Genomic DNA, 17,137 nt, shown 5'->3' with positions numbered 1-17,137 from the left:
GGTATCATCAGCAAACTTGATAACCTTGACAGTCTGCCTCGGACCTGCAGTTGTTCGTATAGAGAGAGAACAGCAGTGGTGACAGTACACAGCCTTGAGGAGCTCCTGTGTTAGTGGTCGCAGCTTGAGAGTGGATATCGCCCAGTCTGACGACCTGTTGGTAAGAAAGTCTGTGATCCAGAGTTGTAGACTTGGGTGGACTCCAAGTGCAGCTAGGACTCGTTGGAGAATGCGTGGACAGATGGTGTTAAAGGCCGAGCTGAAGTCCAGAAGTAGTATTCTAGCGTAGGTGTCTGGCCTATCAAGGTGGTCGTTGATGAGCTCTAGGCAGATATTGATCGCGTCATCAGTGGACATGTTTGCTCTGTATGCAAACTGGAAGGGGTCTAGGAGTGGCGAGGTAGAGAGCTTGTGGGCCAGGACTGTGCGCTCCATGGTTTTCATGATGACGGATGTCAGGGCCACGGGCCTAAAGTTGTTCGGTGACCCCTTGTTTCTTAGGCACAGGTATGATGGTAGACTTCTTGAAGCATGCCTGGACCTTGCCTTCCCCTAAGGACATGGTCTGTGATCTGTGAAGGTTCTCCCGAACTGAAAAGCATTAACCACTTCAGCCTAACTGGACAAGTATACACGTCCAGTGTAGTTGTGGAGAGTGCACCACTGGTTTGTTACTAAATGAGGCACATGTGGTATCATTTTATCCTGAACGAGTTGTAGATACATTTTGGTGTGTTAAAGGTTGGACCCACATAACATGAGAAATGGGTAGGGACAAACTCAATCCAACATAAAAATGTAATTTAAAAATTATAATCAAACTTGGGAAAGTATTAGTATAGCTATATAAGACATAAGGAGTAACCTTTTAACTGTAATAAGTAGTAGAATAGATTTTAGAGTGTTGTAGTGTTGAGAGCTATGTCTTGTGTATTCTTTTTAGTAACAACCTGAATCAAAAGCAATACAAATTGTGTTTTTTCTGTACCAAAACCAAGACTTCTAAAATAAAAACACATATATATTGTTGCCTTAGGAACTTTGGCTTTTGAAATATGGATGCTGTGAGGGTATATTACTGTTATTTTTGCAAATAAGGTTTTGTAATCATCAATAGTGTACAAAGGGAAAGCAAAAAACTCAAAACAGAAAGACACCTTTGTTTCCAAATACAATATTGTCACCATACATTGCACTAGGAACATAATCTAAATGTTATAATATCCACGATAGGTAAGCAAATAAAATGTGTGGGTTTAATTTGTAGTTAATGCTGTTTTTTGTAAAGCCATAATAGATGTAAATAGAGAAATAGTGGTGTTTTTGTTGTTTTTTTTTCGTTTTTTTTTATTCCCCCTCCCCCCCCCCCCCCCCCTCCCCTATTTTCCATTTAAAATGCATAGAAAATAAGGTAATTTCTGAACAAAAATATTACTCACTAAAAACCTAATTTGTCCTGCAAAAAACAATACATATATCATTTAGATGTGATAAGTAGTAATAAATGTATTGGCAAATGAATGGGAGCATCGCTGATATGTGAAAATTGCACTTGTCCTGAAGCGGTTAAAGGAGTCATCAGGGCAAAGTTAATAAAATAAGTGCTACTTACCGGGGACTTTGTCCAGCCCCAAGCTCCCAGCATATCCCACGCCGCAGCTCTCCCCGCAGCCGTTCGCCGCAGCTCCGTCCCAGTCCCTGGTGATGACGTCAGGGCGACCGCCACGTGGGCCGGAGCAGACTGCGCAGGCGCAGTAGTTCTGCACCTGCGTAGTCTGCTCCGGCCCACGTGGCGGTTATTAAAAGCGCCGCTCGCGCAGGTGCAGTATAGGCCGACCTGGTGGTAGCCCTGATGTCAACGCTGGGGACCGGGACGAAGCTGTGGCGAATGGCTGCGTGGAGAGCTGCGGCAAGGGACATGCTTGGGGCTGGAAGAAGCCCCTGGTAAGTAGCACTTATTTTATTATTTTTGCCCTGATGACTCCTTTAGTATGTAAGTACAAACGTGCACTGTAATGGTGGCCACACCTCTAGCAATTTTTCAGGCCGATTGACCCAAAAAAAAAAACGCTTGTGCTCCCTGTCACTGGCAGCGGGCTGGCATGGCCCAGACGATCTGCCAGTCTGATCACTCGTTCATCGGTGGGAGGTCGAGGGTTTGCCGTACAAAGGCAAGACTTGAGGCGGCCCTAACCGCTCACTTTGGCCTAGAACAATCTAGTAGTGTATGTTTGGCAATAGAATCTACAAGTTAGGGGAGCACTGTAAAACAGGAAGGCAAATTTTATTTAGAGCATTTAGTCCCTTATACTTAGTCGTTCTGGGTTACCCCAACCTGCTTGGGTATTCTTTTGGAAATCTGATGCCGATTTATGTGAGTTGTCTTCTGTTGGGAAGAATTGTTAAAGACAACATCTCTCATGTATGGCTGTTTTAGTGCTGGCCACACAAACTGGTTTACTGATGTGGCCCATAGCCGTCAGATCAGCAAAAAATGCCAACACTTGAGACGATCACTGAAGTAAACATAAAGTGATGTCTTGCACTGATAACATATAAACATGCTGTCATGTGCAGTGTCTATATTCCTCACTGATTGGCTGTTTGAAATCAGCATGGTAAAGCTAAGCTGGTGCCATGCTTCAGTTAAACACTAGTGTTCTGTTGATATATTTGCTGTAAATCTTACCTGGCTGGAACCCACTAGGGATCGCAGCAGCTCTTTTAAACCGTGCAAACGCTGTGTGCAGTAATTCCTAGGCCGAATGCTATCGTGTTTCCCTCCAATTTTAAAGGGGAACTGAAGAGAGAGGTATATGGAGGCTGCCATGTTTATTTCCTTTTAATCAATACCAGTTGCCTGGCAGCCCTGCTGGTCTATTTCTCTGCAGTAGTATCTGATTAAAACCAGAAACAAGCATGCAGCTAGTCTTGTCAGATCAGACTTATAAGTCTGAACCACTGAAACACCTGATCTGCTGCATGCTTGTTCAGGGGCTATGGCTAATAGTATTAGAGGCAGAGGATCAGCAGGGCTGCCAGGCAACTGGTATTGTCTAAAAGGAAATAAACATGACAGCCTCCATATACCTCTCTCTTCAGTTCCCCTTTAAGCGTTTTTCTTTTTTTTATAACCTTTTATTATACTACTTACCAGATGTCCCAATGCCTGGCTTCTGTCCTTGGCTTCACCTCCTAATGGAAGAGGTCATAAGTTCTTCTCTAGGACCAATCAGAGAAGCACCTGTGACATCTTCTGCTAAGGGGCGTGGCCACGGGCAGAAACCGGGCATTGGGACACTCGGTAAGTATAATTAAGTTTATTTAAAAGTCAAAATGCTCGGCCCCCAAATCGCTGCCAAATTGCTTTTTTTAAAGCTATTTTTTTCAGCACTTTTATACATAGCTTAGAGCGCAAACATGGCTAAAATGTTGCATGTCCCACAAATGCAATCACACCAGTGGGGTTCCCCCACCATTTAAATACACAAATTGTTTTTTGAAATCGATGGCAATCCAAAAAAAACGCTGCCAAAATCACCCTAGTGGGTCCCAGCCCTCAGTGTGTGCCCAGCAATAGTGTTTGCACAATGGGGAATATTTATCAAGCTAGAGTGCTCTGTAGTCCTATTTCCAGTAGCGAGTCTGACAGCAGCCGGCGCACCGGTGACAAGATGCCAGGGCTGGTTATGCTGTCGGCAGCTCTGATGTGGTAAATCTGTGGCACACTGCTCGGTTGCTGAGATGTGCGCTGGTCCACAGATATAGAAATATCACTGAATGTATGTAATCACTGTAGAGGCTGGGGGTGACCGCAGATCATAAGCAGAAAGGACATTGTTTTGTGACCCGTTTGGTTGTGTTTTACCCATAATTGTCCAGAAAAGAGGAAATGCTGTATTTTCAGTGCTCTCTGGAAGCACGTGGCTATAGCTGAACAGCTGATCCTCCCTGTGCCTCTGGCACTATCTCACTGTGCACATGTCACATGAAATAAGGGGTTATATAGTGCTGCATTCCACATGGCTGGCCTGGGCATTGTGACAGGATTAGCAGGTATGTTTTCGATGGGGAGTTCCTTGATCTGCCCTGCATGCAGCTTACTCTCCTGTGGTTTGGGCAGTCCTCTTCAGCGAATCTGCAGGCTGTCCCTATGAAGATGTATCTGGGCCAGTCCTGGGTTACCAAAATGCTGCTTGGCTGCTACTAATTGGAGAACAGGAATGATCCTCGCAACCTGGGCTGGATTTGCTATGTTTTGTTAGCGTTTAAAGGGAACCTGTAGTGAGAGAGAGAGATATGGAGTCTGGCATATACACATTTTCAGGCTGTACTGCTGATCCTCTGCCTTAAATGCTTTTAGTCATAGACCCAGAATAAGCATGCAGATCAGGTGTTTCTGACAAGATTAGCTGCATGCTGGTTTCAGCCATGTTATTTGTAAACATTACACAGAGACAGGCTTATCTGCATCTTGAGCAAAAAAACCTAACCCCCCCCCCCTCCCCTCTGCCTCTGAAATCTCTGGCTAGTAATACCTCTCCCTCCTTCGGCCCAGACAGCGCTCCCATGAGCCCTTGCTACTGTCTGAAAGTGCCTTGGCTCTCTGAAAACCTGTGGGTGTGGCTCGTTTGTTTTAATACTGTAATTCCCTATAAACTAAAGTAAAATGGCTTGAGGAATTCCCTATAAACAATAGGAAAGGATCCTAATTATGCAATGTGTAAAAATTCATCTCGGATTCACTTTAAGCATCCCTTTAAGTCATACCAGAAGCCTCCATTGTAGCCGAATTGCAGAGTTTTACCACATGCGAATTTGGATGCATGATTAGACTGTTGAAATGAATAGACTCTTCTGATTCACACGCTGTTGCCTGTTGACGTTTTGTGGACATCCCATCCGGATCCCCATAGTCTTGCATTGGTACAACTATTGGATTCAGATTAAATTTCCCATCAGCATTTTGGAAATGGTCACAGCACCCTAGTGGGAAGCTAAGGTGCGTATTGATTGTCATTCTCATGTCCGATTGCCTTTCGGTTGATTCTGCTGAAGAATTGATCAAAATTATGGACAGAAGATTTAGGTTGATTGGGGATGTGGCAGGAACAGCAGTAGATGGACGGCTCCTAGTGTTACACAAGGCTATGGAGTCGGTACAAAAATCTTCGGACTCCTCAGTTTATGAAACCATGACTCCGACTCCGGGTAACCACAATGGCCTCGACTCCGACTCCTTAGTCTAATATTTAACAGGGCTGTGGATTTTGTACAAAAATCACCCGACCCCCGACTCCTCAGTTTATGAAACCACAACACCGTCTCCGGGTGCCCAAAAATTACTCCGGTGCTGTGTAACACCAGGGCTGTGGAGTCGAACAGTGCAACCCTGCATTCCCTTCAGCTTTTCAATCTATTCCCTGCTGGGATCTATTGAAAATCGATGGGCAGTGTGTAGAAATTCCTGTCAGAGAGGAATTGTTCATTTTGCTACACTGAGTGAGTGGCAATCTAAGTGCATGGCCAGCTTGGGCCTAACTGTAAACTTCTACTCCTAACCTAAACACTTTCTTGATGCCAAATCTCAACATTTGTAGATGAAATAAGCAGACAATGGAGACATGAGCTGTCTGTAACTTTCACTTCTGTTACCAATTCCAGCACATCTACTGTTCCCATTGCATTGAGCAATGTCTGCTGAAGGATTTTAGTTTCGTTTTTGTAGAGATAGGGTTATGACCATAAATGGTTCAGCTGATGCAAGCTGCTGCTGCGCTCAGATTTGATTGCTGACCTCTGACTTTGAGGGTCTGATCGATTTTTGAAAGTTTTGATTGCATTATCATACACATTTTGAATTGCGCTCTTGTGGTAGGATTTGAATCCAAAATGATTATTCCTGACTAGCTATTTGTCAGTATATACAGTTTACTGGCACTGCAATGTGAGACAATGTTGGTGTTCGTAAGCAACAGTGAAATTCTAATCACAGGCACTCCTCACTCATGCTGCAAATTATTAACCTGTAGAAGCGGGTGAATCCCTGAGAAACGCGTTGTTAGTGTCCAATAAATTTTACACTTTTTTTTTTTTTTTAAAGCAATACTGAAGCAAAAATAAAACCAAGTATACTCTCCAATGGAGAGGAAAGGCTCTGGATCCTATAGAGCCTTCCTGTTACTCTCTCACGGTCTCCTCGTTCCAGCGCCATCAACCCTGTTTTTTGAATATGCCGCCGTGGTAAGGCAGGCTGTTCCGTACTACGTAGGTGCTAGTGCGTGCTCATGCTTGCGCATGCACAGTATGGAGCAGCCCATTTTTTGGGAGCACTCAGGCTCTTGAAGCCTCCTGTAACTGCACAGAGCAGTATTTCGCCCATTGGAAGGGATGCAGTATGGAAGGAGACTTAAAGGGAAGATCTGCGCATGATATAAAAAACAAACTGCACTTTACCTGGGGCTTCCTCCGGCCCCTGCCAGTCGATCGGTGCCCTCGCCGCAGCTCCTCTCCCTCCCGGTATCCAGCGGTGAAGAAGCCGACCTCGCCAGGCTTCCAGGTCGGCTTCATGTGCGCTCCACGGCGCGGGTCACGTGGTGTAAGTGATGTCATCTGGTCTCTACTGTGGTGACGTCCCTACACCACGTGACACCCCCCCCCCCCATGTAGCGCACGGAAACTGACCTGGCGAGGTCGGCTTCTTCACGGCTGGACACCGGGAGGGAGAGGAGCTGCGGCGAGGGCACCGATCGACTGCCAGGAGCTGGAAGAAGCCCCAAGTAAGCCCCAGGTAAGTGCAGTTTGTTTTTTATATCCTGCGCGGATCTTCCCTTTAAAGTGGATCTGAGATGAACTTTTATACATTGCATAATTGTGTTCATTACATATAGGTTCTAGGGCATTCCTCAAGCCAAATACTTTTTTTTGGTGGTTGTTGTTGTTTTTAATACTCTAATTCCATATAAACTAAACAAGCCTCACCCACAGCTTCTCCAAAACTCCAAGGCACTTAGACCCATGTAGCAAGGGCTTATGGGAGCTCAGTCTGGGCAGGAGGAGGGGGAGGTTACTAGCCAGAGATTTCAGAGGCAGAGGGGAGGGGGGAGTGAATTTCTCACAGGCTGAGGGGTGGAGCTGCAGTTGCAGATTACCTGTGTAATGATGACAAACAGAACAAGGCCACTTTCATTGTATCACAGGATTAAATCATCATAAACTGTTGAAGCTGAATGCAGACAGATTTGCTGTTTAAACTATCTAAACTTTAGATTAAAAAAAAAAAGTGTGTTTATAACACACGCACACACACACCACAATTTGGATTTGGAAACTAAAATGTATGTATGGTTATGCTTAAATGTGTGGTATTGATAAATGTAAGATTAACTTGCCTCTGCCTCCCATCCGATGCGCTCCACACTGCTCTCCAGCTTCTTACACTTCTGCCATTTAGGGCTCGTTTCCACTATCGCGAATCTGCATGCGTCCAACGCATGCAGATCCGCACATGTAATACAAGTGGATGGGCCTGTTTCCACTGTAGCGTTGTTGAGGTGCGTTTTTTTTCAGCGTGAAAAAAACGCACAAAAGAGCCAACGATTTCGCCTGCGTCGGGAATCCGTGCGAATCGCCGCTAATGTATTTAATAGTAAAAACGCATGCGTTTGTTACATGCGTTTTTACCCGCGATTTCGCGTGCGATTTCGCACCTTTTTCAATTTTATTTAGCCCTGGCAGTGTCATGGTTAATTTCGCATGGCACCCTGCCATGCGAAATCGCGGGTAAAAACGCATGTGGAAACGCATCCACATGCGTTTTTACAAGCGTCGGAATGCGGCCGAAATCGCGTCGCAACAGTGGAAACAAGGCCTTAAAGCGGAACTTTAGTAGTGAAGGCAGAAGTGCAAGAAGCTGGAGAGCAGCCTGGCTTATATCATAAGGGAGGCGGCGGCCAAGGTAAGTAAACCATTGCGTACACAACCCGAACCCGCCGCACAATTACTCTCTGCTGAATCTCACTTGCTCATCCCTACTGACCATGTAATCAATGTCCTCCAATCACATACCTTGTTATGTAACTAAAGGTGCTCATACACTATGCAATATTTGTCTGCATATCACTATGATCGAATCTGCTGAGATTTGATGCCTGATCATAATTGCGATCAATCTCAGGCAGAGCAGTGCTTTTCAGCGCAGGTAGATTCGGGTGGTGCTGGCGGCACTATAGACTGTAATAGGCATTTACATCTATAGCGGCGCTCAGTGAGTAACGTCAGTGCTGTCAGAAGACGGAGCTGAAGTTGCTTTTAAAACAATAATTCCCCACCACCCATGGCGGCCTGGAGGGGGCAGGGCTGTGGAGTCGGAGTCGGGGCAATTTTGGGCACTCTGAGTTGGAGTCGTTGATTTCATAAACTAAGGAGTCGGGAGTCGGATGATTTTTGTACAAAATCCACAGCCCTGGTAAGTATTAGACTAAGGAGTCGGAGTCGAGGAGTCGGGTCAGAGACATTTTGGGTACCCGGAGTCGGAGTTGGAGTCGGAGTGGTGGTTTCATAAACGTTGGAGTCGGAAGATTTTTGTACCGACTCCACAGCCCTGGGAGGGGGAATAGTAATTAACGCGGCCGGGACTTGTGCAGAAGCAGGATCAGCCATACTGGCTGTATGCTGTGCCTAAGTCTACCGGCACCAATTTCAAATGTATGCCCCCCCCCCCCCCAGGTGCCCTACCATCAAATACTTCAGTGTGGGGTAGCACTTGACCACTCTGATCAGGTGATAATCAGAGAGGGATCTCTCTTTTGAGCACATCAGGAGTAGTGAGCCAGTGTATGAGAGGCGCTAGAAACACTCATTCTGCACTCAGGTTGACATCTACAACATATCAGTGTGGGTTTCCTTTCTTCTCTCTACACTGTATACAAATCTGCATCCGATGATGACTCCTTTAGCGCAACTCACTATTGTTATATCTTCCCTTTTTCAGGCAGGGCGACACCACTGGCGTTAAGAAAAAGAGAAAGCAGAGGCGTAAGAAAGACAAAGGCGGAGACCAATTGGAAACTGCGGAGGCACCGGTAATTCTTGTTCTCAACCATGATTGATACTGTAAGCATTACTATAATATAAACCACCCAGATCTGTGCTTTGCCTTAGGGCAGCATTTGCTAGGTTGTTTAGATATATCTCTGTGGTCAGCATTTGCCAGCAAGAAGGTGCCGCAGCCGCCAACTGTTGCCCTAATTTCATGGGCTGGTTAATCAGATCCTGAGCTTGTGATCATGTTAGAGTGCGCTGTGTAAAGAAGTGTTTCCTGTGCGACCCAGCATGCTTGCTATAAATGCAGGCCCTGCCCCTTGTTACAGTAATCTTCCGCATTCACTCCAAGATGACAAGCAGCAGGGCTTCTATTTGTGAATATTTGTAGTGGTGATTGGGTGGCTGGAGAATTCAGGTGCCATCAGATCTCATTCAACTCTAATATTGAGATCTGTGCCAGATATGATCAGGTTATGCAGGGATAAATCCTGTATGTGGTATAAGCCTGAGATTGCTGTAACTAATCATGTGACTGAGACAGGGCTGTGGAGTTGGTACAAAAATAATCTGACTCCGACTCCTCCGTTTATGAAACCTCCAACTCCAGGTACCCTAAATGACTCGGATTCCTCGACTCCGACTCCTTAGTCTAATACTTACCAGGGCTGTGGATTTTGTACATAAAATCATCCAACTCCGATGACTGTTTATGAAACCACCGACACCAAGTGCCCAAAATTGCTCTGACTCCATCTCCGACTCCACAGCCCTGGACTGAGAAGAGGAGACCCCATCACCTTTCTGTGCTGACTAGTGTGCATAGTAGTCATGTTGTATAATGAAGATCCTCTGATATCTCCACTTAGGTGAACACTCTACCTGCTGAGAAGATTCAGGAGATCCAGAAGGCCATTGAGCTGTTTTCTGTGGGGCAAGGGCCAGCTAAGACTATGGAGGAGGCCAGCAAAAGAAGCTACCAGTTCTGGGACACGCAACCGGTTCCTAAATTAGGTAAGGGACAGGATTAAATTAGAACTTTCCATGAGAAAGAACACTTTTTTTTCCTCGTCATAGCTCTTGGTTGGCGCTCTAAGGATCCTTTCCCGCTAGCTAACTCGTGTCTGATCCCAATTTCTTGCAGGCGTTATGACGCAAGGCATGACTATGGGAAGTTGTGTTTCGACACCCGTCAGCGGCGCTAGTTCTAATTCACCTGACAGGAAATTGCTTGTGTCGTGCAATTAAAGGGACTCCAAGCACCTCTCATGGGCATGCTTCTAAGACTTGGACCAGTACTGCAAAGTACTTAGAGATGCATACCTTTCTGTAGCTTGTGCTCTCCTCTTTCATTTGATACCTGACTCACCATACTACACCAAATAGTTTTCATTTGATTTCAATTTAAAAATCGCGGCTGCCAGCAATGTTATAACTTCCGTGGTCACCTCTGTCTTCTCTGTTAGAGAAGTGTATCACTGAAAGAAGCAGGAAGAGGAAGTGACACGCATGGCCATCGCAAGAGGCTCCTCCAGAGGGGTCCTAGCACGACTTTGTTGGTAGTCGTCTGTCTTAAAGAGACACTGAAGCGAAAAAAAAATTATGATATTATGATTTGTATGTGTAGTACAGCTAAGAAATAAAACCTTAAGATCAGATACATCAGTCTAATTGTTTCCAGTACAGGAAGAGTTGAGAAACTCCAGTTGTTATCTCTATGCAAACAAGCCATTAAGCTCTCCGACTAAGTTAGTCGTGGAGAGGGCTGTTATCTGACTTTTATTATCTCAACTGTAAGTGAACTGTTTACTTTTTCTCTGCTAGAGGAGAGGTCATTACTTCAGACTGCTCTGGAAGACTCATTTTGAATGCTGAGTGTTGTGTAATCTGCACATATTATAGAATGATGCAATGTTAGAAAAAACACTATGGGCCTGAAAATAAAAGTATGAGAATATTTTCTTTGCTGCTAATCTTCTAGTAACTATTCATAGTACACAACCAATTCACTATATCCTATTTTTTTTTTTCGCTTCAGTGTTTCTTTAAAGGCATGCCCATGAGAGGTGCTCGGCGTCCCTTTAAATGTTCCCAGATGTGTTACAATGTAACGCTCTGGAAAGCTGTAACTAATCTGAACGGTAACATGAAAGTCTATCGACTTTCATGTTACTTTGCTTGTTGCATCCTATGTGCGGTCCGTCAGAACGGACAGTACAGCACTGAATGGGAAAGGAGCCCAAGTTCAATTTCTTTTCAGGAAAATATCAGCTTGTAGTGGTTCAGGTTTCCTGTTGCCCTAGTTTCAGTCCACATCCCAAAAACAATTCTTTAAAGTACATGTGATTTAGTGATGGGCTCACGATTAGTTACCTACTCGAAATTGTGATTCCAGTGAAGCTTAATTGCCTCAGCTGTGTGCATGGCAGATGGGGTTAATTACCCAGAATTCCATCGTCTTCTATGCATCCCAAACGTCTTGCACGCAGCCTATGGGACTTGAAGGAGGAAGTGCGTGGTAGTGAGTCTTGCCACGCATCCTGCGTGCAAGACTCATAGAAGACCACAAATTCTTGGTCATTAACCTCCCGTCTCCCATGCACACAGCTGAGGCAATTAAACCTCATCTGAATCACAAATTCGAGTAGGTAACTACTCGTAAGCCCATCACTACTCTGAACTGCCATACAAGCACAATTCCGAATCATGTGAGCCCGGTGAAGGCAAGCAGTTGTTCACAAGCGCTTTCTTTCATGGGGCTGTCCTGAACTCGCTGCTCTGCACCGCTCAGGAACTTCCAGGTGGTTGTGGAGTTCAGAAGACCGTGAATGTGATGGACCCCGACAACAAGCAGCAGCGGCACATTGAGGAACGGGTAATCTAGCTCACCAAGGGCTTTATTCCACAATTTGTATTTCAGTTCAGGGGTACTTTAAATTGCTTCCCCCTCAAACTGGCTCTAGATTATAGTGGGGGCATAAAATTATTAGTTTCTGCCCTTTGAGGGACCGTTATGAACTGTTCAATTTACTGTGTAAAGCAATATAAAAATGCATAATTTCAGCGCTATATACATGCAGAATAATGGTAATCTTGCCTGTGAATGCTGTGGTATTTTGTGTTTTACGGCAGTGGTCTACCTCAGTGCTGGGCCGAAATTACGCATGAGCGTAATTGCGCATCGTAATTCAATGCAAATTTACGCGTAAGCTCTATGCGTAACTTACGGTCTTGCGCGTAAGCTGTAAAGCGGTATCGTAATTACGCTGTCTACCGTAATTGCTAGTTATGCGTAATTACTAACGTAAAAACTCCCCTTTTCTAAGAGTAGCCAATCAGTCAACATCCTAAGCAACCACAATAGTATCTACTCCCGCCCTTCAGTATATAAGCGTACGTTTTGACGCATACGAATGATGTGTACGCAATAGCTGTCACATTGAGGGCTATTGCGTACACATCGTCCGTATGCGTCAAAAAGTACGCATTAATGGGTATTACGGCACTACGCGTAACATCGTAGCGTAAGCGCCTACATTACGGTATCCTTACACGTAACTGCGTAAGTTAACGCGTAATTACAGTGATGAACCGTAGATAATTTCCTACGCCATAACCGTAATAGCGTAAAATTACGCGCAATGATCCGTAAGCGTAGATTTTTCCATTACGACCAGCACTGGTCTACCTGGCTCTGTAATATTAACAAGCTGACACATCATTGCATGCCAGTGATTTAGGTGTGTTAAGCTATCAGGGACAATTTGCATATTCAGCAGTGGTGCATTGTGGGAGACATATGCTCACGCGCAACCTGAATATTTGCAAATACCTTCTGTTTTAAGGCAAATTTCTGTTTTGCCTACCTGGTGATGAGTGAGTCTTTAGTCTAGCTGAAAAATGCACCAGGCCAGGGAGTGGCATCTCTGTGGGCTTTCATACGACTACCCTGAGTAATTGCAGGGTGTAGGGAATGTAAGAAATTTTGCTTATACTTTTGAACTCTGAACTAGACTAGAAACCTGGGAAGGCCTGCACTTTTTAACCTTTGCAACCTACAATTGCCAAATCTTCTGGCACATTTACCAGCTCTACATATAGATTGACAGAATTTTAAAATATTGTTATAAAATTTCTTGTAGAATGATGAATGAGGTATTAAAGGGGACCTGTCCTTAATGTGCAATATGGACAGTCGTTTACAAGGGGAAACGCCCATATAAGTAAATTGAAAGTTTCTGCAGCGCACATGCTGCCTTTCATCTTCAGAGTGAGTTTTTGTTTTCTTTCCCCCATCTAATATTGTCCAGCTTGTTACTTCTGATAGCCTGTTGCCTTTTTACAGGTGAAGTGGTCAGTACACACGGTCCCATTGAGCCAGACAAGGACAGTATCCGCCAAGAGCCATACAGTCTGCCACCGGGTTTCACCTGGGATGCACTGGATTTGGGTGATAGATCAGTGGTAAGTAGGGGTGGTTTCATCAGTTGGTTAAAGTAAACCAGAGCTCTTTTAAAAGGAAAGATTTAATACTTACCCGGGGTTTCCTCCTGCCCCATAAACACGTCTGTGCCCCACGCCTTGCCGTTCTGCCGTGATCAGCCCCAGTAACTTGCGCAGTCAGGTTGAGTATGGGTTTTCTGTGCATGCGCGGACCTCCCACTCATGCACAATAGACCTGGACTGACGTGACTGAGTAAGTCACCGGGGCTGATCACAGCTGAACCGCAAACGGTGGGAGGACAGTGTGGGGTACAGACGTGTTTATGGGGCAGGAGAAAACCCCGGGTAAGTGTCAAATCTTTCCTTTTTAAGATCTCTGGTTTACTTTAAGCCTGGTGCACATTGGGGAGGGGGGGGGGGAGGTTATGGATTGGAGTTCCTTAACGACAAAGGGTTCTCAGTTCTGACTAGCCACTCTGAGCCAAGTGATGTACACAGAGTAGGGTACTGTGCTGCTTGTGAAATGTCTCTGCTAATGCCTTTTAGAGTCTGTAGCATGTTAACGAATTTTCACTTTTATGCACATTAAGGTCTTTTGCACACTACATGCGATTCCTAATTTTTGTATTTTTTTTTTATTTTTTTTCCACGATCAGATTTTAAGAGAAAAAAAAAAAAGTAGCAGCAAACAGAAATTATTTTTTTTAACAGAATCAAAAATAGGATTGTATTAAAAAAAAAATTGTAAACGCATGTAATGTGCAAGAGGCCTCAAACTTTATTCATTCAGTAAGAGGTTGAATGTTGGCAGTAGCTGGTTGCACCTCATGTACACTTATTGAATACAAGTTTCAGAAGTTGTCGTTATGTGACTTTACCCTAAACAAAGGCAGAAGGGGAACCGTGTGGGTAGTAGTAAAATGCTGTAGGGGTTTTTGGAGGTCCTCTTCCTCAGAGGAGTTTGCGCTCAACAAATCCTAAGTGGAACCATGGATTATTAACCTGCTGGGCGTTCTGATTCCCGCGGTTTTTTCTTTCTTATCATGTAGCTAGCTTAGCGCTAGCTACATGATTGGCTGCTCCCTGCGGCGTCCCCCGCGTCTCCGATCGCCGCCGGCGTGAAGTCCCATACGGAAATCCCGTTTTGAACGGGATTTCCTTTAGGGCTTCCCCCGTCGCCATGGCGACGAACGGAGTGATGTCATCGACGTCCTGACGTCACAGGGACTCCCGATCCACCCCTCAGCGCTGCCTGGCACTGATCGGCGGTGAGCTCAGCTCGTTCAGAAAGCTAGGAAGGTTAAAGGCTTACCCAGACCGTTGTTTTAGTCTTTGGCAAAAGCTAAGATGAATGAAGACTAACTGGATTACTGCTTGTGTAATAACTTTCTTCCAGTAGTCTGGTTCTGGCCAGGTAGGTTATGAATACAGTAATGTCTTATAAAAGTGTGGAAACTAGACCAAGTGGCAGACTTTCCACCCATCAGGGTGAAGGGGAACAAGTGGAGCGACCTTTTAGTTCCTCAGGAGTTGCCTTATTTTTCAGCTTTTCTTAGGGCCCATCTCCACTCGCGGCTAGATGCGACGCAATCCTCGCATCCAGCCGCGGGTGACTTCCAGAAGTCCGGATGTGGCTTCATTTGACCATTTAAGGGGAATCTGATGCGTGTTGCGAAAATCAGCAGCCTTTCCCTGCATTGCAAATGCGGTCCCTAAGCTTCTGATAGTGTTTTGTTTTTTTTCTCTTTGTTTTTTTTCCCCCACCTGTCCATCTAGTGATGGTGCGTTTGGAGGACTTCCTTGATGGCAAAACAAAGAAAAGCTGAACTCCTCCTCCAGAAGTCTGTAACTTTTGAATACCTGATAAGGCAGCATCTAAACCAGGCATGAGTCACGACTGTGGCTGTCAGACTCCTGCAATGCATTGTGGGACTTGTAGTTCCTCAACAGCTAGAGGGTCAAGTTTGCCCATGCCTGGTCTAATCTGTGAAAAGCTGCTTCAGGACAGTCTACTCTGTTCTGTAAAACAGTTTCCGAAAGAAGGTTTTGCAGAAAGCCACAAACCTTAACACGCAAGATAACTAGTGTCTCGGCAGAGCTGATTCACTACCTCTGGATTTTCACACAACTGTTGGTGGTACTTGAGGACAGTGTTGGGAAGCCCTGCGTGTAGAAAACAGACTTCCTATTAGGGAGGTGGGCTGGATCTAGGATGCTTATTATTAGCTAAGTTGCACATTATGCTAGAGGAAGAGGTTCTCTTGAGACTGCCCCCCCCCTTGAAACTTCTACATGGAGTTCTATGGCATTTTTAGTACAACTTTCTTCTCCCAGCAATTGCAGTGCCATTTGGGTATATTCACCTGAGCAACTAACTGTTGTCTGTCTTTTCTGCAGCTAAAAGAACTGTATACTTTGCTAAATGAAAACTATGTTGAGGATGATGATAACATGTTCCGCTTTGACTATTCTCCAGAGTTTCTACTATGGTGAGTTCTGCAGACTTCTCTCTGACCTGCAGTGTATCTCCTCCCTTCATGATGAGGCTGTGAAAGGTGACATTGCTATGTGTTTATTTCCATAGGGCACTGAGACCTCCCGGGTGGCTTCCACACTGGCACTGTGGAGTGAGGGTGATCTCCAGTAAGAAGCTAGTGGGATTTATCAGTGCCATCCCAGCCAACATGAAAATCTATGACCTGTAAGTACAATTTTATTAATTTGTTTTCTTACAAAGCATTTAGCAGTCTAACCTAGGAACCAACAAATACAACACAAGGAATGTTTATTTCCATTCATATGAAATCCCTCCAATAAAAAGTTAAAGGATAAATTGAATCTTCTTGTAAAGAAATCCCTATAAAATGGTGGTTATTGGTGGAACAGAATGCAATTGTCACTTCACTTTTTTTGTGTACAGTTTTTTTTTTTTTTTTTTTTTTTTTTTTTTTTTTTTTTTCCTACCCTGAGTGGAAAAATTGGAGAGACCACACTAGTAACAAGTAGGTCCTAATCCAGACTTTATTGAAGCCATCATTTAGCAGTCAATGGAATTGTACAAGAACATAGGCCCATGTGAAAGAGAATCTGTACTGTCCCATTTTTTTCAATAAAAAAAAAAACATACCAATCGAGTCACTGTGATCTCCTGGATCCCTATTTGCTGTTCCCGCCGCTCCCTGCTGTGATCCTGGCTTTTAATCGCCAGTATCAGGCAAAAAAAAAGCACACCTACAGAGCCTGGAGGGGGGCATGCATGACTTCTCCCTATCACAGCAGAGGCAGTGCATTCCTCTCTGGTTCCACAAGTCTTGACAAAGAAAAGAAGATTAGATATATTACAGAGACAGTGCAACTAGAAAAGGCTGCAGTAATGCAGAGCACATTAGAACCGGTATAGGAACTAATAGCATAGAAGAAATAAGGCTGAAAATTTTGTTACAGAGTCTCTAACGTAATAGCGGACCTTGGTTAGTTCAGATTGGATGGTAGTGTTTCTAGACTTTGAATGATCTTTTCATCTTATCCCAGAAATGCTTAGTTGGGTTGACATCAGAACAGTGAAGGAAGTGGAACTCTTATGTATTCACTGAACCAAGTCAGAGACCAATCAAGCATGATTCTGGTGCACTGTTTTGTTGGATAGCAATAC

General features: G+C 44.6%; 1 protein-coding gene across 1 annotated transcript in view; it reads left to right on the top strand.

The window, feature by feature from the left end:
• The window catches only part of NMT1 (N-myristoyltransferase 1), a 58,932-nt gene that overhangs the window by 12,506 nt on the left and 29,289 nt on the right, over positions 1-17,137 (top strand). Inside the window, exons 2-6 of the mRNA XM_068263519.1 lie at positions 8,993-9,083; positions 9,912-10,056; positions 13,388-13,506; positions 15,883-15,974; positions 16,070-16,186. Of these exons, the coding sequence (XP_068119620.1) occupies positions 8,993-9,083; positions 9,912-10,056; positions 13,388-13,506; positions 15,883-15,974; positions 16,070-16,186 (564 nt within the window). The remainder of the gene's footprint in view (positions 1-8,992; positions 9,084-9,911; positions 10,057-13,387; positions 13,507-15,882; positions 15,975-16,069; positions 16,187-17,137) is intronic.

The sequence above is a fragment of the Hyperolius riggenbachi genome, chromosome 12 (assembly GCF_040937935.1).
Source record: "Hyperolius riggenbachi isolate aHypRig1 chromosome 12, aHypRig1.pri, whole genome shotgun sequence".
In the NCBI taxonomy this organism is placed as follows: Eukaryota; Metazoa; Chordata; class Amphibia; order Anura; family Hyperoliidae; genus Hyperolius; species Hyperolius riggenbachi.
Note: the sequence above shows the minus strand (reverse complement) of the source record. Positions and strands in the feature narration are given on the sequence as shown.